General features: G+C 36.8%; 1 protein-coding gene across 1 annotated transcript in view; it reads right to left on the reverse strand.

Annotated features, from left to right (window-relative positions):
* WDR49 (WD repeat domain 49) overlaps nt 1-26,501 on the reverse strand; it is a 178,279-nt gene that overhangs the window by 96,658 nt on the left and 55,120 nt on the right. The window contains exons 8-9 of the mRNA XM_055383679.2: nt 25,255-25,403; nt 1,110-1,343 (exon numbers count right to left, since the gene is read on the reverse strand). Of these exons, the coding sequence (XP_055239654.2) occupies nt 1,110-1,343; nt 25,255-25,403 (383 nt within the window). The remainder of the gene's footprint in view (nt 1-1,109; nt 1,344-25,254; nt 25,404-26,501) is intronic.

Below are 26,501 nucleotides of genomic sequence, written 5' to 3' on the forward strand. Positions count from 1 at the left end.
CATCTCTCAGTGGCCACCAGGGAGTCAAATTAACTGGTTGCCTTCATAAAGATCAGTAAAACATTTAGCAGGAAATGTTTTCCCGCAGATGGAATTCAAAATGAGTTGTTTTCTAAATGATTTTATCTCCTAGAATAACCAGAAAACAGTGTTTTAAATAGTGACACGACACACTACTCATTACTAACAAAGGGCTTTCCACCCCTTGCACAAAATCTCCACTAGTCATTTCTATGTGAATGCAGAAGCTTCTGCAGAAGGGAAGAGAAAGAATGGATTGAGTTACTGTTTAATTGGCTGCAAGCCGGAGACTTGCTTCTGCTTGGCTCCTGCTGTGCTGTTACCATCAGGCCTGACGGGATCACTGCAGCAGGCTAACCTCTGATGTTGCTTGCTCCCTTCATGATACCCACAGGCTGCCCCACACTGAGCTCACTGGCTTCACTGCCTGGGCCACCCTGTCCTCCAAGAAGGGCTGTGGTCTGTGCAGTAACTCTGCTCCAGGGGAGCCCTGCTTCTTCATTGAGATGCAGGTAGTGGTCCCCTAAGCCAAGGCTGTGGAGCGTCATTAAACTGGTGGGGAGACAAACAACACTTGTGCTGCATACCAAGTGGCATCACGTTTAACTGAATCATTTTATTATGAATACATTCCGGGCTGCCACTGTGAACCACTGGTGTAAAATATGCTGGCAAAATGGATCTCTGCTAATTATGTTTCATGCATATTTCAGAACTTTCCACAGGGATACCGGAAGCTGGTGTTCATAAAAGGGAATTTTACAAGCAGGTTCACTTGCATTTGGCTCAAGACTAGCAGATAACAAAGATAAGTTCAATTATATTACAGGTTGTTTTCTTTTAGCCGGAATGCTGTAATTCCTTATAACTCTATCACTGCTCCTGTGGTCACTGGCTGAAAATGAAATCATTCTCCAAGTCCACCTGAATGTACATTATTGCAGAAAAGCACATGGCTGTTAAATCATTTCTTCTCATATTTGCCTTTACTATATTTGTCTTTCATTTTACCTTAAACTGAATTAAGTAAATGAGCCTCTGGACTTGGAGATATGTTAGGAGAGTGAAAGAAAAGAAAGCATCATTACCTGCTTCAAGATAGAATTGTAAAGAACACAAGTGACTGCTTTCTCATGGCTTTTCACCCTCTTGCTGGCTTCACTTTTCATTGCCAACAATGCTAGCTGGTTATTAAACGAGATGAAAAGTCGTCCATGGGCTTCATCAAAGTGGAAGAGACATCTGAAGTCCTGACTTTTGGGGAAAGAACAAGCTATCCTCTGGATGGACAGCTGGTGTTGAATATCCCAGAGTCTCAAAACCTGGATGAAAAGTGATAAAATCATTTCAATATGTCAAAGATAATTGTAATCTTTTAGCCAATTTTTTTTCTAGCTCACCCTCAATACCAGGCAGACAGTTGTTTCCTCCACAGTGCTATAATTGGTTCTCAATTCTGCCATAGCACCTATTATTTTGTATTTCAGTCACCTGTTTAAATATCTCCTAAATTGTAAGCTCCTCTAGGAAAGGGGTTGGGTTCTATTTCAGTCCCTGGTATAAGGCTTGGCATTTAGTAAGTGTTTGTTGTAGGCAGAATAATAGTCCCCCAAAGATGTCCATGTCCTAATTCCCAGAACCTATGAATATGTTATCTTAGGTGGCAAAAGAGATTCTGCAGATATGACTAAATTAAGGACTTTGAGATGGTGAGATTGTCCTGGATTATTTGGGTGAGTCCAATCATAAAGGTCTTTAAATGTGAAAGAGGGAGGCAGAAAAATGATCAGAGTGGTGCAATATGAGGATTCTTCCTAGTCTTGCTGGCTTTGAAGAGGGCCATGATCCAAGGAAGCTTGAAAAGACAAAGGAATGGTTTCTCCCCCAGAGCCACCAGAAAGGATGAGACTCATGTCAAATTCCAACCTACAGAACACAAAATAAATTTGTGCTGTTTCAAGCTACTAAGTTTGTGCTCATGTATTACACTAGCAATAGAAAACTAATAGTTCTCTCTCCGTCTGTCTATATATACATGTGTGCATACATATATATGTATATATGTGTGTGTAGATATAGTATCTATATATGTGTGGATAGATATACATGTATACATATGTATGTATGTGTATATATGTATATATACATTTTTGGTAAAATAAAACAAGTGGCATTAAATGAGGTCAAGTTCATATAACCACAGATATTAAATTCTTATTCAAACACCTTCAAGACACATAAATGACATGCATTTACCAATGGATAGTAGAGGGCAAACACTAAATCCTTGCTCAAGAAATAGGTTGCTTTAGATTCAATAGACATTAAAAAATTGTTTTTCCTTTTCTTCTATTTTCTCATGGCTCCCTTCATTTCAAAGAGGGTGAGTCACACTAAGTGTCCCAGGAAGAAAACAGAAAGACTAGCTTCACAGGTGTGAGTGTTGGTGCTATCAGTAGTGGTACAGAATTAACAGAGGCTACTGAGGGAGTGAAAAACCTCTCCAAAAGGGGGTATCAGGCAAGTCATCAAGACTTTGTTTACTTTTAAAAAACATGTAGAATGTATCTGTTGTATAAAATCAAAAATCACCACAGGGCTTTTATCTTAACCATATCTCTGTAACCTAGGGTCAGATTTCCTGGGTTCTAATCTCAGTTCTGTTCCTTACTAACAGGGGGACCTCCAATAAGTTTTTTTTTTATCTGAGTTTTTAATGTAGTGTCTACCTCACCTAATGCTATGAGAATTAAATGAGAGTCTACGTCAAGCACTTAACATGATGACCAGCCTGTAATGCGTTCAATGAATGTTCCTTATTATTATGTCTAGTTTATTTTTTCATTGTGTAAATATTAGAACCTAAAAGCAGAAAACGTCATTTCAAATAAACTAGTCAATCCAACATGAAAATTATTTCTAAATTATCTATAAAAGATAGTTTCTGTGTAGATGAGTCCTTATTGCCCCATAAGGCAGGCAACCTTATAGTTTTTAACCTATTTTAAATCATACACTGCTTTGGGAAAAAAAATCTATTGAAAATGATGGTTCTAGCCCAACTCATCAAATGCCCACAGCCATATATACATACAATTTTACATATAATTTATTTGGGTACATAGACACACCTCACAAACATACTAACAGGTCCTAGGAATCTACAAGATAGGAATCCCTACAGTAATTATTAAATATGTTCAGCCAAAGAAATCTTCTTCTACCTTTTCAATCTATCCTACCTTCTTCTCACACCTGCATAAGCTTCCTCTTACCCCTTTTCTCCAGGTTAAATGATCCCAATTCCTTCAACCATTTCAATATCAGTTTTCAGATCTCACTACCACCTACCATGGTGCCCTCTTGATTCTCTCAATGTCTTTGTTTCCACTTTCTCTCTAGGGGAGGGTAGTCATCCAGCCCTTGTTTACTTTTAAAAACCATGGTAAGATGCGTCCATTGTATAAAGTCAAATAGCACCAGAGGGCTTTTATCTCAAGCCATATATTCTACCCCTAGTCCCAATCCTTAGAGATGGCCTTCTTTTACTCTTTTACTCTTTCTTGTTTATGATTTTTTCCACAACACTAAATAATATAATTGTGCACACATGTGTGTGTATATATGTGTGTGGTGTATATATTTTTATTCAACTATATCTAGTGACTCAGAAAGAAGAAGAAAAATTACTTATACTCCTTTTCTCCCTTTCTCCTCCCATTTCTCCCAAGTTAGCATTTTAATTTTTTTAGTCCTATTGTTATTATTTTAAATATGTTTATACATTAATTATTGACCCACTAATTTAACACTATCTGTAAGCACCCAAAAATCTTTAAAGATCTGCTTTAAGCAAGTCATCCAGAATTGAGCCAATATTTCCAGTGTGTTCTAATCATTACAGGTGCTATGATTTCTTTAAAGCAGCCTATTTTTGCGTTAGCTGATTAAGCCTCTCCATCATGCTTTTCACTTGCCTTGATGTCTTAATTGAGCAAAATTCTATATATTATTCCCAGGAACAAATAACCAAGCCAGATGTCTACTATCCTGTTTCCAAAAATATATTTTTTAATTAAGACTAAAATTTTCCCTATTTTTGATCTAGAGTTTCAAGTGACAATATCATTTTGAATCCTAATTTCCCATGCTGTTCTCGTGATAGTGTGTGAGTTTTTACAAGATCTGATGGTTTTGTAAGCATCTGGCATTTCCCCTGCTCGCACTTCTCTCTCCTACCGCCATGTGAAGAAGGCCCTTGATTCCCCTTCACCTTCTGCCATAATTGTATATTCCTGAGGCCTCCTTAGCTGTGTGGAACTGTGAGTCAGTTCCTCACCATGCCTTTATAAATTACCCAGTCTCGGGTAATTCTTTATAGCAGTGTGAAAATGGGCTAATACAGACATAGGTAGTGTTCAATAAATATTTTTTGAATTAAAGATTGTGGCTCACTCTGTCTATACCCAGATCATTGATGAAAAGATCAAACAGGATATGCCCAAGAATACAACACTCCCACAAAAAAGTCTGCCTCACTTCTACATATTTATTTACCCAACTGCAGATCTCATATAATCCACAATGAAATTTTATGGGACTTTTTAAAATATCTTACAGAAATAATTATGCTTCTAGCATAGGGTAATGTCTCCATTTACTCTAACTACCAGCCCTTATAACAAGCTTGAACTAACCTAGTCAGTCTCTACTTGGTAAACCACATCACCAAACCCTCTGACCCTAAGAATGTATATTCATAGAGAAAATTGGGTTTTCTTGCCAAAGATTTTTATCAAAGAACCCATTCTGGTTTTTAATCATCACTAAAAAAATTAAAAAAAAAATTGTTTAAAACATTCTGGCAGCTCTCCAGGAAATGTTTATCTTAAAAAACATAAATTCTGTTATAAATATAAATAGAATTGATAAGCTTTTATTTTGAATGTTACAGTTATAAAATTAGACACATCTAGATCATTCTCAAATACTCATATTACTAATGATAATCACATCTTCATCATTCAAAATCCTGTCTTGTTTAGTATGGACCCCTTCTAAGAAATAGAAACTAACTTCATGTCATAATAATAATATAGGGTATAGTTGAATACACATTGACAATAACTCCACAGTATTGATGAACTATAATTTCTCCATAATCATTTTTCATTGTGTTAAGTAATTTATATTGGATTTGATATTTCACTGACATTTAGTCACATAAATTATATGATAAATTAAAAACAGGTGAGCCATAACCTGTCTAGTCTACAACAGGTTACTTCTTGTTGTTAGCAATTAAAACTAGAAATTTTTTTCAGAATGTGCACATTTGTTAATTTTTTAAATTAATGTTTACTGTTCTTCTTCTTCTAGGCAACCCTAAACTCTCTCAACTGACAATCCCACTAAGTCCACCTTCCATCTTTAATTCTCTAATTTTGCTTTCTGCTGAGAATTAAGCAACAGCATTGAAGTACAGCCATGAAAGCATAAAATGGGTGATGGTATATGACCTCCCTTATGTTCTTAATTTTCCCTGCCAGTGGTTCTTAAACTTGACTTTAGAAACACCTATGATGCTCGAGAAATCTCCTATGCTTTGGCCCTTTCCCAGACCGATTAAATCAGAATCTCTGAGGATGGGGCTCAGACATTAGTTTTTTATTCCCAGGCATTTCCTTTGCATTATACCTAACTTCTCTGTTTTGTTTTAAGGTCAATGATAATCTCCTTGAAAAAGAAATCTTTCCCTCAGCTTAATTAGTAATATCGCATAGCTTAGCTTTAAACCAGGTAATTGTATTCCCCTTCTTTTTTATTCAGTCTATATCCTTTTAATCATAAAAGCCCTCACATTAATTCAGTTTTATTAATCAAGTCATTTGACAAAAATGTCACTTAAATATCTAGTTATTATTTGGGAATCCTGCGTTCTCACCTTCTTTTATATTCAAGTTGACTTCTGGAATAGAATTAAACCACAGTTCAGAAAGGAATATGTTTAATTTCAATTTTCATTTCAGATATCCTAGAAGGGTTTTCTTTATTTTTAGTAGAAAAAACAGATTCACAAACTTTTAAGCTTAAAAATTACAATGGAATAATTTTTTTAATTTGTATTATCCACAAAGTTTTATTTAAATTGATCTGTATCTATTTGCATCATTATATCTGAGAACTTGTGATATCTGTCTAAACTCAGGCTTACTAAGTCAAGTCCATGAACGGGCATGTTTGGGGGCTCTGTATTTCATCTTCACTTGTAGATTAACGAGAATAAGCACCTAAGTTTATGATTTTATATTAAGGCAAATAAATTTTGCCATAATTAGTAATATCATATAGCTTTTCAAATAATGATAATGACATTTTCTTGCATAATCTTTATCTTCTTTTAACCGTTAACCTTATAGTAATGCAATATTACAAGTGAATACTGTATTACTTATACACAATAGACCTAGAAATCAATGGATTGAGACTCCAGACACCCAATCCTAGTTTTCATCCTAGGCAGTTCAGGTATGTGATTTTTATCTTTCCATTTGCTCATCTTTCTGCTGAAGGGGCCCCTACCAGCTCTGGAATTCTGTCAAATTTGTCTACAATGTAGTCAAATTACTCAATCCATTATCTAAATACTCTAAAATAACAATATTCCAAACGAATTAAAAAAGGTACATTGTGAGGATTGAATCAAAGAAATGTAGGACATCACCATGTTTTCAGCCTAGCTTTGCTGAAGAATCCCCTACTCCCTGCCAGAGGTGGACAGAATCACTATTATTCACACAGGCATCATAGAACTATAATAAATGAACAAGTAAATAATGAAATAAAGCTTTTCTTCTGTGCTACAAATATTACATTTATAAGTAGATAACTTCACAGATACAGGTAGGGGTACAAATAGATGTGTGAATGGATAGAAAATCTATTTTCAGTGCACTTTTAAATCCAAATCAGTATTATTTACATACTAGCAACATGTTTAATTCAAAGTAGTCAGAAAATAAAACAATTTGTAATTTCCTCATAAAGGCATAAAAGTGAAGGAGAAGTAGAAAACAGACTCAGATGACTCCATTTAAAGGAGACCTGCTTGGCTTTATCAAACATTTACTAACTCCTGTTATCCTGTTAGATATAAAATAACAATAAGAAAAAAGGGAGAGTGTGGGCATGCTTCCGTGTGTGTGTGTGTGTGTGTGTGTGTGTGTGTGTGTGTGTGTATTGCTAGGGGATTTTTGAGTACAGTAGTGCAGCAGCCCAGCTCACCAGGAGCAATCCACACAAATGGATAGCCTACTTGCAGATAATAGGATAACCGGAATGGAGGGCATTGCTTTTCCTGAACACACTTTTATGTACTAACAATCTATTTATTTAGAAGTTAAGCCTCTCAGTAATCCACAAAAGCATAATCAGTAAATGCTTAAAGACAATTTTGTTTGACATGATGTATGCTAGCAGAACTATTCTACTGAATACCTTGGCTAACATTTTTATCTTAAAGTCATATAACATTTCTTCCTTCAGAAAAGATTTTTGCTATTTTTTTTCCCAGGACTAAAATCAAACTTAAAATACTAGCTTGAAATTAAAATCTTCTCTTCTGCTGTTTATCTTTAAATTGCTACTATAACTATTATAATAGTTATACTATTTTTTTTTTAGTTCTCTTCAACAGAAATGAGAGAAGACACACAGCTCTAAGACTCGAATTTCCATTATGTGTCTGTTTATTCTTTCATTGACCTTAAAAGAGGCAAAACATTTTCTAACAACTCTGAATTGTTGGGCAGAAATCTCATTGATTTCCCAGTTCTAATTTGCAATAGGCTGGGCACAGTAGCTCACACCAGCACTTTGGGAGGCCGAGGGAGGCAGACCACTTGGGGTCAGGAGTTGACCTGCCTGGCCAACATGGTGAAATCACATCTCTACTAAAACTACAAAAAAGTAGTTGGACATGGTAGTGCAGGCCTGTGATTCCAGCTACATGGGAGGCTGAGGCAGGAGAATTGCTTGAGCCTGAGAAGCAGAGGTTGAAGTGAGTCAAGATCACTGCACTCCAGCCTGGGCAATAGAGCAAGACTTTGTCTCAAAACACACACACACACACACACACACACACACACATACACACACACACACACACACAGATAGAGAGAGAAAGAGAGAGAGAGAGAAACAAATTTGCAATAAATTTAACTAATGCCAACATTTCATTTAAGGTGCTTTCTTTTTTCAGGACAGAAGTTCATTTGGAGAATTTTTAAATCTCAGCTTGATTCTTTGCAATTATCATTATTCACATAACATTAAAATCTTAACAGAATTTTTGCCTTTAAAAATGTCTTTTAACTTTCAAAGATCACAGTTCCTCTTTTAATTTACAATGTAAATTAAAACTCTTTAAATTTTAAAATTCTTTTTTTACTCAATATTTATACTAACAACTTTAAAAAAAAATCAAAAGCAGCTACAGCATGAGAATTCCGATTAAATTATCATTAAAAATTAGGTTTTTGTAAGGGGTCTTCCTGCTTCAAAGAAATACAGTTCTGAATAAAACATAATTTTTGGCTGGCTGTGGTGGCCACATCTGTAATCTCAGCACTTTGGGAGGCCGAGGTGGGAAAATCATTTCATGCCAGGAGCTTGAGACCAGCCTGGGCAACATACAAAGACCCTGTCTCTATAAAAAAAATCCAGAAAAATAAAGCATAATTTCTGTTGCCTTGCTGGGCCTTCAGGGAGTAAGAAGTATTTCCATGGGTCCAAAAAAACAAGGGAAAAAGAAACAAACTAATGGGGACACTGAACAGTAGACATAAAGGAAAGAACTACAACCAGAAGCCTAAGCCTTGGCCCAATAGCAAGGTACAGCCATTGAAGTGAGACTGTTAAACTGGACAACTGAGATGCAGAATGCAGTAGCCTCAAGACGGTAGTTTTGCACATTTCATTATACCCTACAGAAACAAACACAAATCTTCTCTGGAAGAAAGCATCTTCAATTTAGTTCCTCAGAATAACTATATATTAGTAACAGTAAAAAATGAGGAGTGAGAAAGATAATCAAGCATAAAAGGAAACAAGTCACTATGAGGAAGAATCACCAGAATAGCAAATATCAAGTTTAGAACACAATGAACTCCAGATATTCTCATTACAAGCAAGAATGTAAAATAATTAGGTATAACATTAAAGAGCTAAAAGTCAGAATCCCCTAAATGAACAAGCAACAAGAGACTATCCAAAATTACAAGAGAGTTCAAGAAACCCTTTTAGAAAAAAAGTTAGTTGAAAGTAAAACCCAGTGTATGAGTAATATAGAAAGTGGCCTCCTCTCCATTAGAAACAACCTCAAGAAAGTCAAGAATATGATAAGAATGCCTCCTAAAATATGGAGAAAAAAATCTGAACATAGAATGGGATGTAAATTAAAGCATGCAATTTTTATGGAAGATAGTGAAGAGTGAATAAACAGAAATACTGAGAGCTCTTTCTCAATATCTTAAAGATGTCAAACATTACCAAACTCAATGAAATTTCAATCCAAATACTGACAGGGCTTTTCATGGGAATGGGACATTTGTACTGATCCTAAAATTTACTTGGAAGGATAATACGTTGGAGGATAGTTCAGATGGAAAAAGAAAAACAATAAGTAGGAATTACCCTACCTGGCCTCAAAGTACACAAAAAAGAGAATGGTTAAACCATCGTATATTAGCATAGGAAAAGACAAGTAAATTAATGGAAAGAATAAAGCATATACAAACAAATTCATGTATATTTAGTAATTCAGATGATGATAACAATGGCATTTCAAATCAGTAGGAGAGACAGATTATCCAAAAAATAACCTTAGGCAACCATCTGTAGAAAAAATCTACACAAAAATGAACCTTAAAGTTAAATGCAAAAAATAATCAACAATAGAAAAAGTATTAGCAGAAAATAAAGAATATTTTTATAATAACTTACAAATAGGAGATGTGGAAGATATTTTGTGTCTAAGCTAGACACAAATTTAGAGCCATAAAGAAAATCATTCCTTAGACTCATTTTTTTAAGTCTTGACTATCTTTTTCTTGATCATAATAGCTTAACATTTTTATTATCTTTTCTTTGTTATATACATTGCAAATATTTTGCGTCTTTAGAGCACACATTTTTAAATTTTGTTTTTTCATTCAAAAGTTTTAAATATTTATAATATTGAGTCTAAGAAATGCTTTCCTTAGAAAAATGGCATGATCAGATATTGCACAAAAATCAAGAACTATAAATGGCCAATAAATATTTGTAAAAGAAATTCACCCTAGTTTTTGTTCATCAGGTTCACACACAAAAATGAACACATTTTCACTGCTGACAAGAATATGAGAAAACAGACACTTTCATATACCCCTGATGAGCATGCCTATTGGTATAACATTTCTTCACTGTAATAGGCAATATTTATGTAAAGACTTTGAGATCTAATAGCATAACTTCTAGAAACTTATTACAAAAAAATTAACCTAAGAGGTCTTAAAAGGGCGCGCGCGTGTGTGTGTGTGTGTGTGTGTGTGTGTGTGTGTCATGGCTAACAAAGGTAAACAACTTAGAAACAATATCTCCTTTAATCAACAGGTGATTAAGTAGTTAAATTATGGCCATCCATACTAAGAATTGCTGTAGAGCCAAAAAATACAGATATATGTATATCTATGTGTCTATCTATAAAGATCTTCAAGAGATACTATTTAGGAAAAAGCAAATTGTAGAAAAATATGTGTCATATGATACCATTTACATAAAAATGAATAATAAATACTACCCTGTATTTGTTCACACTCAAAGGATAATATATATAATAACATTAAATAAAGTTGTATTTTATTATAATGACATATATTATTATAATACATTATTATGTATAACATAGTAAGTATATAGCAAAACAATATAAGAAGATACACATCTAGGGTTGATAATAGTTATTCCTTGGGAAAGAAATGGATTTGAAGGGGAAATGATCATAAGGAATATTTACTTTTTGCACTACACGCTTCCTCACCATTTGCAATTTTTATAGGAGGGCATTAATCCATTTACTGGTGTACTTTAAATGAAAATCCTTTGTTTCTGGATGGATAGATGGAAGTCGGGGTGGGGAACAGTGTGGAAAAAAGAAAACAAGACAAATGGTAAGACAAAATTCTGATTGTATTGTTCTTACCAACCATAGGTCTACAATATAGAAGCCAGGTTCTGAGAAAAATCAGAACCTCAAACAAAGGATTAAGCCACAAACTGATTTGCTTCTGCTGACCAAATCAGGATTAGTGGCGTCGGGGAGAATAGTTAGGAGTAATGAAAAAGCTGAATTAGGCCCACAGGCTGAATGTCAGTCTCCAGCAGAGAGGTTTGACATAGCCTTCAAAAATCTTTTTTACTCCCCATGGTGGTTCCTCTCCAAATGACTAAGTTACTTGCCCTCAACAGGGCCTTACCACCAGTGACTGCCATCTCAAGAGAATCAGTTTAGGAGTTCAAAGCAAAATACAATTGAACTCTTTAATCACCACTGGAAAATAGCAATAGAGAAGATTTCCAAAAAAGAAATGAAGTTTCAGATCATTTTTGGAGAAAATTTTGTAGATTTAAATCGCTTTGTCTACAGATCTTCTAATTCAGCAATTCATTGACCAAAACATGTTTCAATCAAAAGCTCTTGAAAACATAATATGTTTTCATTTTTTCTAACTTAACCCCAGTCCTATAAAATATCCAAAAGAGTTTGACAGCAATAAAGCAGAGGCTTACCCTGGTGGCAGAATGCATTGTTGTTTGTTGTAAAGACATAAAGACTGAGATCACGATGCATTTATTAAAGTGAAATAGATTTAGACTAACATGAAAGACAACATGACAAGCTTCATTATAATGCAATGCAAACAAAACAAAAATAGAAAGATAAATTGTTTTTGGAAGAGGCCAGGTAGTCTTAGCATTGATGATAGCTGTACATAATCACCTGTGACTCTAAAGACATTTTTTTCACTTGCTTTTACGTTATAAAACCTCTCGGGGAAGTCTTAACGATAAAATATGTGATACTTGTTTCATATTTATATTTGAAAAAGATTCTCTTATTTAACTACAATTTATTGGGGACCTGGTATATATATGGCATAATTCCAGAAAGACATTGCCCCTAACCTTATGGTTACCAAAAGTATAATTTGAAGTCAGTTAGTGTGATTCCTTCACTTTTATTCTGTTTGCTTAGGATAGCCTTGGCTATTCTGGGTCTTCTGTGATTCCACATAAATTTTAGGATTGTTTTTCCTATTTCTGTGAAGAATGTCATTGGTATTTTGACAGGGATTGCATTAAATCTGTATATTGCTTTTGGTAATATGGACATTTTAACAATATTTATTCTTCCAGACCATGAACATGGAATATCTTTCCATTTTTGTAGCTTCTTCAATGTCTTGCATTAATGTTTTATACTTTTCATCATACAAATCCTTCACTCTTTTGGTTAAGTTTATTCCTAGATATTTAATTTTATTTGTAGCTATTCTAAACGGGATTACTTTCTTGATTTTCAGATTGTTGTTGGCATGTAGAAATGCAACTGATTATGTTGATTTTGTATCCTGCAACTTTACTGAATTTGCTTACCATTCTAATGTTCTTTGGTGGAGTGGTTTTTCCAAATACAAGATGTTATTATCTGCAAATAAGGATAATGTGCTTTCTTCATTTCCAATTTGGATGCCCTTTTTATATTTCTCTTGTCTGATTATTCTAGCTAGGACTTACAGTACTATATTGAATAACATAGTGGGCATTCTTCAGATCTTAGATGGGAGGCTTTCAACTTTCTCCCATTTCAATATGATATTAGCTGTTGGTCTTTTATATATGGCTTTTATTATGTTGAGTTATGTTTCTTCTATATCAAAACTTTTTGAGTTTTTTAAATCATGAAGAGATGTGGAATTTTATCAAATGCTTTTTCAGAATCAATTGAAATGATTATTTAGTTTTTGTCCTTCATTCCATTGACATCATGTATCAAATTGATTGATTTGCATATGTGGAACCATTCTTCCAACCTTGGGATAAATCCCACTTGGTCATAATGAATGATTTTTTAAATGTGTTGTTGAATTTGAATTGATAGTATTTTGTTGAGGATTTTTGCATCAATGTTTATGAGGGCTATCTGCCTGTCGTTTTCTTTTATGATGTGTCTGTGTCTGGTTTTGGTATCAGGGTAATAATGGTTTTGTAGAGTGAGTTTGGAAGTATTCCTTCCTCCTTTACTTTGTGGAATAGTTTGAGTAGGATTGGTACCAGTTCTTCTTTTAATGTTTGGTAAAATTCAGCAGCAAAGCCCTTGGGTCCTGGGCTTTTTGTTGTTGAGAGGCTTTTAACTATGGCTTCAGTCTCATTACTTGTTATTAGTCTGTTCAGGTTTTGAAAATTTTTATGGTTCAATCTTGGTAGTTTGTATATGTCTAGGAATTTATCCATTTCTTCCAGATTTGTCAAGTTATTAACATATAGTGGCTCATAGTAGCCATTAATAATCATTTGAATTTCAGTGGTGTCAGCAATAATATATCCTTTTTCATCTGTACTTTTATATTTTATTTGGGTTTTCTTTCTTTTTTTTCTGGCTAGAAAGTTAGTCTGGCTAAGTTAGTCTGGCTAAAGTTTTGTCAATTTTGTTTATCTTTTCCAAAACCAACTTTTCATTTCATTGATCTTTGTATTCTTTCTTCATTTCAACTTCATTTATCTCTGCTCTGATCTTTATTTTTTCTTCTACAGATTTGGGGTTTGGTTTGTTTTTTGAATTCTTTAAGAGGCACCATTAGGTTGTTTATTTGAAGTTTTTTTTCTTTTTTGATGACAGCTGTAAACTTCTCTTTTACTACTCCTCTTACTGTATCCCATAGGTTTTGGTATGCCATGTTTCCATTGTCATTTGTTTCAAGTAATTTTTCAATTTCCTTCTTAGTTTCTTTATTGACACACTGGTCATTCAGGAGAATATTGTTTAATTTCCATGTATTTGTACAATTTTCAAAATTACCCTTGTTATTGATGTCTAGTTTTAGTACCTTGTGATTAGAGAAGATGCTTGATATTATTTAAATTTTTTGAATGTTTTAAGACTTGTTTCGTGACCTAACATATGGTCTATCTCTGAGAATGATTCATGTAGTCAGAAAAAGATTTTGTATTCTTCAGCAGTTGGATGAAATGTTCTATAAATATCTATTAGGTCCATTTCTTCTATAGTGCAAAATCTGATGTTTCTTTGTTGATTTTCTGTCTGGAAGATCTTCTCAATGCTGAAAAACAGGTGTTGATGTCTCCAGCTATTGTTGTATTGTGGTCTATCTCTCTATTTAAGTCTAATAAAATTTGCTTTATATATCTGGGTGCTCCCGTTTTGGGTACACATATATTTACAATTGTTATATTCTCTTGCTGAACTAATTCATTTATCATAATATAATGATTTCTTTGTCCCTTATAGGTTTGGCCTGAAATCTATTTTGTCTGATATGAATATAGGGACTCCCGTTCTTCCATTCTGGCATGGAATATCATTTTTCCTTCCTTTATTTTCAGTCAGTGTGTGTCTTTATAGGTTAAGTGTGTTTCTTGTAGGCAATAGATAATTGGGTCTTGTTATTTTTTTATCCAATCACTCTGCTATGTCCTTTGATTGGAGAGTTTAGTCCATTAACATTCAATGCTATTATTGACAAGTAAAGACTTACTTCTGCCATTTTGTTATTTGTTTTCTGGTTGTCTTCTGGTCTTCTCTTCCTTCTTTCTTTCCTTTCTGTCTTCCTTATAGTAAAGGTGATTGTCACTGGTCGTATGATTTAGTTTCTTGCTTTGTATTTTTTGTGTATTCCTTGTATGTTTTTTAGTTTGAGGTTACCATGAGGCTTGAAAATACTATCTTATAATCCGTTATTTTAAACTGATAGCAACTTAACACTGTTCGTATAAACAAACCAACAAGCAAAAAGAAAACTAATAAAGACCCTATACCTTAATTTAACTTCATCCTCCTTAACTTTTTAACTTTCTGTTGTTTCTATTTATATCTTATTGTACTGTCTATGTCTTGAAAAGTTATTGTAGTTATTTTTGATTAGTTCATCATTTAACCTTTCTACTTCAGATAACAATAGCTTACACAGCACAGTTACAGGGTTATATTCTGTGGTTTTTTTGTGTACTTACTATTACCACTGAGTTTTGTACTGTTAGATGATTTCTTTTTCTTTTTCTTTTCTTTTTTTTTTTTTTTTTGAGATGGAGTCTCACTCTGTCGCCAAGCTGGAGTGCAATAGCACCATCTCAGCTCACTGAAACCTCCACCTCCTGGGTTCAAGAGATTCTCCTGCCTCAGCTTCCTGAGTAGCTGGGACTACAGGTGCACACCACCACGCCCAGCTAATTTTTGTATTTTTAGTAGAGATGGGGTTTCACCATGTTGGCCAGGACAGTCTCCATCTTTTGCCCTCACGATCTTCCCACATTGGTCTCCAAAAGTGGTGGGATCACAGGCATGAGTAACTGCTCCTGGCCAGATGATTTCTTATTGCTAATTAACATTCCTTTCTTTCAGATTGAAGAACTCCCTCTAGCACTTCTTGTAGGAAGGTCTGGTATTGATGAAATCCTTCAGCTTTTGTTTGTCTGGTAAGGTCTTTATTTCTCCATGTTTGAAGGATATTTTTGCAAGATATAGTTATTTTCCTTCAGAACTTTAAATATGTCATGCTACTCTCTCCTGGCCTGTAAGATTTCCCTGAAAATTTTGCTGCCAGACATATTGAAGCTCTATTTTATGTTATTTGTTTCTTTTCTCTTACTGCCCTTAGGATTCTTTCTTTATCCTTGACCTTTGGGAGTTTGATTATTAAATGCCTCGGTTAGTATTCTTTGGGTTAAATCAGCTTGGTGTTCTATAGCCTTCTTGTATTTGGACATTGATATGTTTCTCTAGGTTTAGGAAGTTCTCTGTTATTATCCCTTTGAATAAACTTTCTACCTTGTTTCTCTCTCAACTTCCTCTTTAAGTCCAATAACTCTTAGATTTGCCTTGTTGAGACTGTTTTCTAGATCTTGAAGGTGTGCTTCATTCATTTTCATTCTTTTTTCTTTTGCCTCCTCTGACTGCATTTCTAAATATCCTGTCTTCAAGCTCACAAATTCCTTCTTCTGCTTCATTGATTCTGCTATTAAAACACTGACACATTCTTCAGTTTGTCAATTCCATTTTTCAACTTTAGAATTTCTGCTTGATTTTTTTAACAATGTTAATGTCTTTGTTAAATTTATCTGATAGAATTCTGAATTCCTTCTCTGTGTTATCTTGAATATCTTTGAGTTTCCTCAACACAGCTATTTTGAATTCTCCATCTGAATGGTCACATATCTCTGTTTCTCCAGGATGTGTTATTGTGCCTTATTTAGTTCATTTAGTGAGGTCATGTTTTCCTGGATGTTGTTGATGTTAGTAGCTGTTCTTTGGTGTCTGGGCATTGAAGAGTTAGGTGTTTATTGTAGTCTTCACTGTCTTGGCTTATTTGTAGCTATCTGATATGGTTGGCTCTGTGTTCCCACCCAAATCTCATCTCAAATTGTAATCCCCATGTGCTGAGGGAAGGACCTAGTTGTAGGTGACTGGATCATGGGGGAGGTTCCCCCATGCTGTTCTCATGAGAGTGAGGGAATTGTCACAAGATCTGATGGTTTAAAAGTGTGCAGTGGTTCCCCTCTCTCGTTCTGCCTCTCCTGCTACCATGTAAGATGTGCCTTGCTTCCCCTTCACCTTCTTCCATGATTTTAGTTTCCTGAAGTCTCCCCAGCCATGAGCAACTGTGAGCCAATCAAACCTCTTTCCTTTATAAGTTACCCAGTCTCAGGTACTTCCTTATAGCCATGTGAGAACAAACTAATACAGAAAATTGGCACTGGGAAAGTGGAGTGCTACTATAAAGATACCTGGAAATGTGGAAGCAACATTGGAACTGGGTAACAGGCAAAAGTTGGAAAAGTTTGAAGGGCTCATAAGAAGACAGGAAGATGTGGAAACATTTGGCACTTCTTAGAGACTTGTCAAATTGTTTTGACCAAAATGCTGATAGTGATATGGACAATGAAGTTCATGCTGAGGTGGTCTCAGATGGAGATGAGGACCTTACTGGGAACTGGAGCAAAGGTCAATCTTCCTATTCTTTACCAAAGACACTGGTGGCATTTTGCCCCTGCCCTAGATATCTGTAGAAATTTGAACTTGAGAGAGATGATTTAGGGTATCTGGCAGAAGACATTTCAAAGCAGTAAAGCATTCAAGATGTGACCTGGTTTTTTCTGAAAGCATACAGTCATATTCATTCCAAAGAGATAGTCTGAAGTTGGAAATTATGTTTAAAGGGAAGCAGAACATAAAAGTTTGGAAAATTTGCAACCTAATCATGTGGTAGAAAAGCAAAACCCAGCCTTTGACAAAATTCAACAACCCTTCATGCTAAAAACTCTCAATAAATTAGGTATTGATGGGATGTATCTCAAAATAATAAGAGCTATCTATGACAAACCCACAGCCAATATCATACTGAATGGGCAAAAACTGGAAGCATTCTCTTTGAAAACTGGCACTAGACAGGGATGCCCTCTCTCACCACTCCTATTCAACATAGTGTTGGAAGCTCTGGCCAGGGCAATTAGGCAGGAGAAGGAAATAAAGGGTATTCAATTAGGAAAAGAGGAAGTCAAATTGTCCCTCTTTGCAGACGACATGATTGTATATCTAGAAAACCCCATTGTCTCAGCCCAAAATCTCCTTAAGCTGATAAGCAACTTCAGCAAAGTCTCAGGATACAAAATCAATGTACAAAAATCACAAGCCTTCTTATACACCAACAACAGACAAACAGAGAGCCAAATCATGAGTGAACTCCCATTCACAATTGCTTCAAAGAGAATAAAATACCTAGGAACCCAACTTACAAGGGATGTGAAGGAACTCTTCAAGGAGAACTACAAACCACTGCTCAACGAAATAAAAGAGGATACAAACAAATGGAAGAATATTCCATGCTCATGGGTAGGAAGAATCAATATCGTGAAAATGGCCATACTCCCCAAGGTAATTTACAGATTCAATGCCATCCCCATCAAGCTACCAATGACTTTCTTCACAGAATTGGAAAAAACTACTTTAAAGTTCATATGGAACCAAAAAAAGGGCCCACATCACCAAGTCAGTCCTAAGCCAAAAGAACAAAGCTGGAGGCATAACACTACCTGACTTCAAACTATACTACAAGGTTACAGTAACCAAAACAGCATGGTACTGGTACCAAAACAGAGATATAGATCAATGGAACAGAACAAAGCCCTCAGAAATATCATCACATATCTATAACTATCTGATCTTTGACAAACCTGAGAAAAACAAGCAATGGGGAAAGGATTCCCTATTTAATAAATGGTGCTGGGAAAACTGGCTAGCCATATGTAGAAAGCTGAAACTGGATCCCTTCCTTACACCTTATACAAAAATCAATTCAAGATGGATTAAAGACTTAAACGTTAGACCTAAAACCATAAAAACCCTAGAAGAAAACCTAGGCATTACCATTCAGGACATAGGCATGGGCAAGGACTTCATGTCTAAAACACCAAAAGCAATGGCAACAAAAGACAAAATTGACAAATGGGATCTAATTAAACTAAAGAGCTTCTGCACAGCAAAAGAAACTACCATCAGAGTGAACAGGCAACCTACAAAATGGAAGAAAATTTTCCCAACCTACTCATCTGACAAAGGGCTAATATCCAGAATCTACAATGAACTCAAACAAATTTACAAGAAAAAAACAAACAACCCCATCAAAAAGTGGGTGAAGGACATGAACAGACACTTCTCAAAAGAAGACATTTATGCAGCCAAAAAACACATGAAAAAATGCTCACCATCACTGGCCATCAGAGAAATGCAAATCAAAACCACAGTGAGATACCATCTCACACCAGTTAGAATGGCAATCATTAAAATGTCAGGAAACAACAGGTGCTGGAGAGGATGTGGAGAAATAGGAACACTTTTACACTGTTGGTGGGACTGTAAACTAGTTCAACCATTGTGGAAGTCAGTGTGGCGATTCCTCAGGGATCTAGAACTAGTAATACCGTTTGACCCAGCCATCCCATTACTGAGTATATACCCAAAGGACTATAAATCATGCTGCTATAAAGACACATGCACACGTATGTTTATTGCGGCATTATTCACAATAGCAAAGACTTGGAACCAACCCAAATGTCCAACAATGATAGACTGGATTAAGAAAATGTGGCACATATACACCATGGAATACTATGCAGCCATAAAAAATGATGAGTTCATGTCCTTTGTAGGGACATGGATGAAATTGGAAATCATCATTCTCAGTAAACTATCACAAGAACAAAAAACCAAACACCGCATATTCTCACTCATAGGTGGGAATTGAACAATGAGAACACATGGACACAGGAAGGGGAACATCACACTCTGGGGACTGTTGTGGGGTGGGGGGAGGGGGGAGGGATAACATTGGGAGATATACCTAATGCTAGATGACGAGTTAGTGGGTACAGCACACCAGCATGGCACATGTATACATGTGTAACTAACCTGCACATTGTGCACAGGTACCCTAAAACTTAAAGTATAATAATAAATAAATAAATAAATAAAGATGTTTGCCATACTTTACAACTTTCATAAAATAAACTCAAAATGGAAAAAAAAAAAAAAAGAAAAGCAAAACCCATTTTTTAGGGAAAAATTCAAGCTGGCTGCAGAAATTTACATAAGTAACAAGGAGCCAAATGTTAATAGCCAAGACAATGGGGAAAATGTCTCCAGGGCATTTCGGAGATCTTCGTCACAGGCCCAAAGGCCTAGGTGGGAAAAATGGTTTCATGGGCCTGGCCCAGGGTCCTGCTGCCTCTGTGCAGCCTCAGGGAATGGTACTCTGCATCCCAGCTGCTCCAGCTGCAGCCTTAGCTAAAAGGGGCCAAGGTACAGCTAGGGCTGTGACTTCAAAGGGTGCAAGCTCCAAGCATTGGCAGCTTCCACATGGTGTTGAGCCTGTGGGTGCACAGAAGACAAGAGTTGAGCTTTAGGAGCCTCTGCCTAGATTTCAGAGGATGTACAAAAATGCCTGGATGTCCAGGCAGAAGTTGGCTGCAGGGAGCCCTCATGTAAAGCCTCCGCTAAGGCAGTTCAGAGGGGAAATGTGGGGTTGGAGCTCCCACAGATAGTCCCCCTGGGGCACTGACTAGTGGAGCTGTGAGAAGAAGGCCACCATTCTCTAGGCTCCAGAAGGGTGGATCCACCGACAGCTTGCATCGTGCACCTGAAAAAGCCACACACACTCAACAACAGCTTGTAAAAGCAGCCACAAGGATGGTACCCTGCAGAGCCACAGGAGCAAATCTCCCTGCTCAAGGCCAGGGAGCCCACCCCTTGCTTTAGCATGCCCTGTATGTGAGACATGGAGTAAAAGGAAATTTTGGAACTTTAAGTTTCAGTGAGTGTCTTGCTGGGTTTTGGATTTGCATGAGGCTTGTAGCCCCTTTGTTGTGGCCAATTTCTCCCTTTTGGAATGGTAACATTTACTCAATGCCTGTATCCCCATTGTATCTTGGAAATAACTAAATTGCTTTAGCATTTGCAGGCTCATAGGCAGAAGGGACTTGCCTTGTCTCAGATAAGACTTTGGAATTAGGCTTTTGGGTTAATATTGGAATGAGTTAAGACTTTGGGGGACCATGATGGGGGCATGATTGTGTTTTGAAGTGTGAGAAGGTTGGGATGGGGACAGTGGCTAACGCCTGTAATCCCAGCACTTTGGGAGGCTGAAGTGGGCAGATCATGAGGTCAGGAGATCAAGACTATCTTGGCTAACATGGTGAACCCTGTCTTTACTGAAAATACAAATAATTAGCTGGGCATGGTGGCAGGTGCCTGTAGTCCCAGCTACTCTGGAGACTGAGGTAGGAGAATTGCTTGAACCTAGGAGGCAGAGGTTGCAGTGAGCCGAGATCACACCACTGCACTCCAGCCTGGGTGACAGAGAAAGACTCCATCTCAAAAAAAAAAAAAAAAAAGAAAAGAAAAGAAAAGAAAAGAAAAAAGAAATGTGAGAAGGACATAAGATTTGGGAGGGGCCAGGGTGGAATGACGTGATTTGGCTCTGTGTCCCCACCCAAATCTCATCTCAAATTGTAATCCCCATGTGTCGAGGTAGGGAGGTGATTCGATCATTGGGGCAGTTTCCTCATGCTGTTCTCATGACAGTAAGTGAGTTCTCATGAGATCTTATTGTTTAAAAGTGTATGGTGGTTCCCCCACCCCACTCTCTTTCTTCTGCTGCCATGAAAGATGTGCCTTGCTTCCCCTTCACCTTCCACCATGATTGTAAGCTTCCTGAGGGCTCCCCAGCCATGTGGAAACATGAATCAATTAAACTTCTTTTCTTTATAAATTACCCAGTCTCATAGTTCTTTGTAGCAGTGTGAAAATGGACTAATACATTTTTTGAGAGGCTTTCCAGATATTTGAAAGGACTTGAGTGCTGTGATATAGCTGTATCTTCATCAGGGAGCACCCCAAACCCAGTAATGCTGTAGTTCTTGCAGACTCATAAAGGTCCCAGTTTGGAATCTTGGATAAAATCCAGAAGTGTCCAGATTACTAGACAGGCTCTTATTCTCTCACCTTACTTTCTATCAGACAAATAGAGTCTCTCTGTCTCTATTCTGAGCCACTTGGGGCTCACGGTGGAGTGACACAGGCCGTTATGTGGCCATCACCACTGAGACTGTGCTGGGTCAGATATGAAGCCAGCACAGCACTGGGTCTTGCCAAAAGCCTGCTGTAACCACTACCTGGCTACCACCTATGTTTTCCCAAGGCTCTGGGGCTCTATGGTCAGCAGGTGGTTAAGCAGACAGCCTTGTGTCCCTCCCTTCAGGGCAGTTAGTTCCCTCAGGTCCCAGGCAGGTCCAGAGATGCTGTCCAGGAACCAGGGCTATAGTCAAAAACCTTAGAAATCTACTCGGTGTTCTATTTTACTATGACTGAACTGGCACTCAAACCACAAAATTCAGTTCTTCCCACTCTTCCCTCCCATTTTCACAGGCAGAGGAGCCTCACTTCATGACCACCACCACCACTGTCCCATGGGGAGAACTGCTACACTACTGCCATTGTTCACTTAAGGATTAAGACTCTTTCAGTCAGCTTGTGGTGAAGTCGGCCAAGCCTGAGACTCACCCTTCAGGGCAGTGGGCTCCTCTATGGCTCAGAGCATGTCAAGAAATGCTGTCCAAGGGCCAACGCCTAGAATCATGGACCCGCTTGGTGCTCTATCTCACTATGGTTGATCTGGTACCTAAGGTGCTAGACAAAAATCACCTTTACTTAACTTCTGCTTTTCTCAAATAGAAGTGTCTCACTGTAGCCACCACAGATAGTAATATTCCATGTCTTACCTGAAGTCAACACATCTCAGTCTCACCCAAGTTCCATGGTGTACTATCTGGGTATCCCTGCTGGTTATTTAGAGCTCAAGGAAATCACCTTTACTTAACTTCTGCTTTTCTCAAATAGAAGTGTCTCACTGTAGCCACCACAGATAGTAATATTCCATGTCTCACCTGAAGTCAACACATCTCAGTCTCACCCAAGTTCCATGGTGTACTATCTGGGTATCCCTGCTGGTTATTTAGAGCTCAAGGAAATCACCTTTACTTTACTTCTGCTTTTCTCAAATAGAAGTGTCTCACTGTAGCCACCACAGATAGTAATATTCCATGTCTCACCTGAAGTCAACATATCTCAGTCTCACCCAAGTTCCATGGTGTACTATCTGGCTATCCCTGCTGGTTATTTAGAGCTCAAGGACTCTTTAGTCAACAAGTGATGGGTCCTTCCAGGACTTGGTCCTTTCCTTAAGGTAGCGGGTTCCCTTCTGGCCCAGGATATGTCTAGAAATGTTATCTGGGAGCTAGGGCCTGGAAGGGGGGCACCTCACAATTCTGACCAGGGACCTACCTTATTGTGGCTGTGCTGGTATCCAAGATGCAAGACAAAAGTTCTCTTTACTCATTACTTTCCTCTCCTCAAGTGGAAGGAAGGGGTCTCTTTTGAAGTTGTGAATTGTGCTGCCTGGGGTTGGGGGAGTCGTGGTACAAGCGCTCCTTTAGCTGCCCTGGCTGGTGCCTCAGTAAGTCATGTCCCCCCACCCTTCCCCCAAGTCTACTGGCTTTTAGCCCATCTCAGGCACTACGACTCACCTAAGAGTTGCAGTCCTTGTGGTCCATGCCACACAGACGCTGTGGTGGGAAAAGTGAAGGGGTGGCATTGGTAACTGGAGACTGTATTTCCTACCCTCTTTGGTGATCCTTTTAGTTAAAACCAGGTACTGTGAGAGCTCACCTGATTTTTTTGGTTCTTATGAAGGTGTTTTTGTGTATGTGTAGATAGTTGTTAAATTTGGTGTTCCTATTGGGGGAGACCATTGGTGGGGCCTTCTATCCCATGATCTTGCTCCATCCCTATTTTACATTTTCAATACTGATGCATCTTAAAAAAGCAAACTAAAAATATCAGTACAGTATGATACCTGCTGTAATGAGAGACACACAAATGCAACAGGAGCACACAGAAAGCAACACCTACGTCTGCATAACAGACTTCAAAAAGTCTAAAATGTGGAGGATAAATAGGCATCTGCCAATTAATAGAAGACAGGGAATTGAAGGCAGAAGGAAGAGCATGTTGCAAAGCCATGAAACTGCATGGTGAGAAAAGATAATAATTTGATATGATTGGAGCATTAAATGAATTTGAAGGAGAAAAGCGGGAAGTGAAGTGGAGCTAGTAGATGGGGGGAGCTTTGTATAAAAGTTTACGAATTTTAGAGTTCATATTTAAATAGAGGGCAGAGATGAAAGACTGAAGAATTTTTCTGCAAGCTACTTGCAGATTAGCAGAATGGAGGGCAGAGTAGAGTCAAATCAGTCTGAAAATAGAGAGATATATTAGAAAACCTTTGCAGTATTTTGAGGAAAAGAAGATAAGATTTTGAATTACAGCAGTAGCAACTGAGATGGAGAGGTGAAACTGATAAACATTTTGATGGTAAAATCAACAGAAATTGGCAGCTGATTGTTGAAGTTCAAGAAAAAGTTTACATGCTAGGTAATACAGTAAAATAAGTAAGTTTGGTAGAATTTATGGTGGTTAATTTTGGTAGAATTTTTGGTAGAATTTATGGGGTGTGGCTAAGGAGTTGAAGATGAATTTCTATGTAATTTATATTTGCATATATTTTAGCATACAACAAAAATTTATATTCACTCAAAGATTCTCAAAGACTATCATCAATACACTTTATATGCACCCTCCTCTTCATAACCAACTATCTTGAAATCTATCATGTTAACTGGATCTTTAAGTTGGGCATTAGTAAGATTGAAGCTTTACCGAGGAACAAAAGTCAAGACTCTTAGAGATGAAGAAATTTGCCTAAGTGGATATAAGTAATAAATAGTATTGTCAGGATTCAACCTGGACTCTACGGCTCTAGTGCCATATTTTTTTTTCCACCATATTTAAAATATCCCATCAATATCATAAAACAGAAATGAACTGATACATTTAATTAAAAGGTTCTTAATGTGCTCGATGTTCTTCAGATTAACTTCAATTTCTAATTAACTGAGTCTCTTCAATATCAAAGCAATAATATTTAATTGCCTATGCCTGGCCTTTATCTTATCAAAGCAATATTTCATTTTCCGTTTTTTCTATTGAATTTGTGAGAACATTGGAAGCTGTCAAGGTGTGACATATTGAGAGCCCAATAAAGATTAAATCCCTGAGTACATGATTTGAAGAAATTTAATGAAATACTTTGCCCAGTTGTCTAGGACTACTGTTAAGTAACCATCAACCAACACCTTTTCCAAATATAGATTTCCAAAAACATAAGTAGCTAGCCAGTATATTTTAAAAACTGACACGATCTCTCAGAGAAATTCAGATCCCAGAGTTAATTTGGGTAGGAACCGGGGAAGCAAAACTAAATTAATTAAAAGCACAGTGTTACTTACTTTATCCTTGGAGAAGCTGAAAAGTTGTTTTCTTTCCACAAAGAATTGGACGGCTATTACACTGGCTGAGTGGCCCCAAAGGACACCCACTGGTTTAGAGACAACATAGGGATTCCAAAGGCAAACTTTATTGTTAATGCCAGCAGTTGCTAATCAGAATTAGAAACAAAAAAAACGTTTTTAATAGCATGAATAGCCCACAGCATTTTCTTTGTGAAATGAGTTTACCATATAACTGTAGCTTGATAAATGTCAACTGTAGGTTGACTAATGCTCCCTGTTTTGCCATTGTCTAACTAGACCAGGCTAATAGGGCATGAGTTCTGTCAACAGAAATAGTTGAAATGGAGGGATTAGGGAAGAAAAAATTTGTAAAGGGGAAAAGGCTATGTATGAGGTGAAAGAAAACATATAGTCCCATTTAAAAACCAACCAACAGCCTAACCAGGAGGGGACAGAATCCTTCTTCCTAACCCTGATATTTCCCCTCTCCAGCCAGCTTAGCCTACAAATGTAGGCAGTGTTAAAGTTATCCCAGGAGTAAGAAAGAAAGAAAACAATGTTGAAATTCACAAATTAATTAAAAACTATAAAAATACAAATTATCAAATAATCAAGCACAGTCATGCATTTCATAACATTTCAGCCAACAACATACAGCATATACGAATATGGTCCCATGAGACTCTAATATGGTATTTTTACTGTACCTTTTATATGTTTAGATACATAAATACCATTGTGTTACAGTTGCCTATAGTATTTAGTAAGTCTCATGCTATAGAAGTTTGTAGCCTAGGAGCAATAGGCTACAGCATATAGCTTAGGTGTGTAGTAGGCTACACCATCTCTTTGTGTAACTACACTCTATGATGTTCACACAATGGAAAATCACCTAATGATGCCTTTCTAACCCCATCATTAAGCAATGCACGACTGTATGTGCAAGCAAAAAAGCAGCACAAATATACTTTTGACCTGCTTTATTAATGGAATAAGATATTTTTGAACATCAGTCAGTTATATTTAGGGAGCTCTTCAAGAGCAGGAAATGTTGTATCTATTCAATACAACACAATACTCTTTGTTGCTTCCTAGTTTAGGGCCAGTTGTGGAGCTGAACTTAATCATCCTTATTTTTTCCAGCACTATAGGAGGTACAAAGTAATTATTATTATACAGAGATTGAAATGATTAACCAATCAATAAATTAAATAGTTTCTATTTGAGTCCTTGCCAAAATGAGT

This window comes from Gorilla gorilla, chromosome 2, assembly GCF_029281585.2.
Source record: "Gorilla gorilla gorilla isolate KB3781 chromosome 2, NHGRI_mGorGor1-v2.1_pri, whole genome shotgun sequence".
Taxonomy (NCBI): domain Eukaryota; kingdom Metazoa; phylum Chordata; class Mammalia; order Primates; family Hominidae; genus Gorilla; species Gorilla gorilla.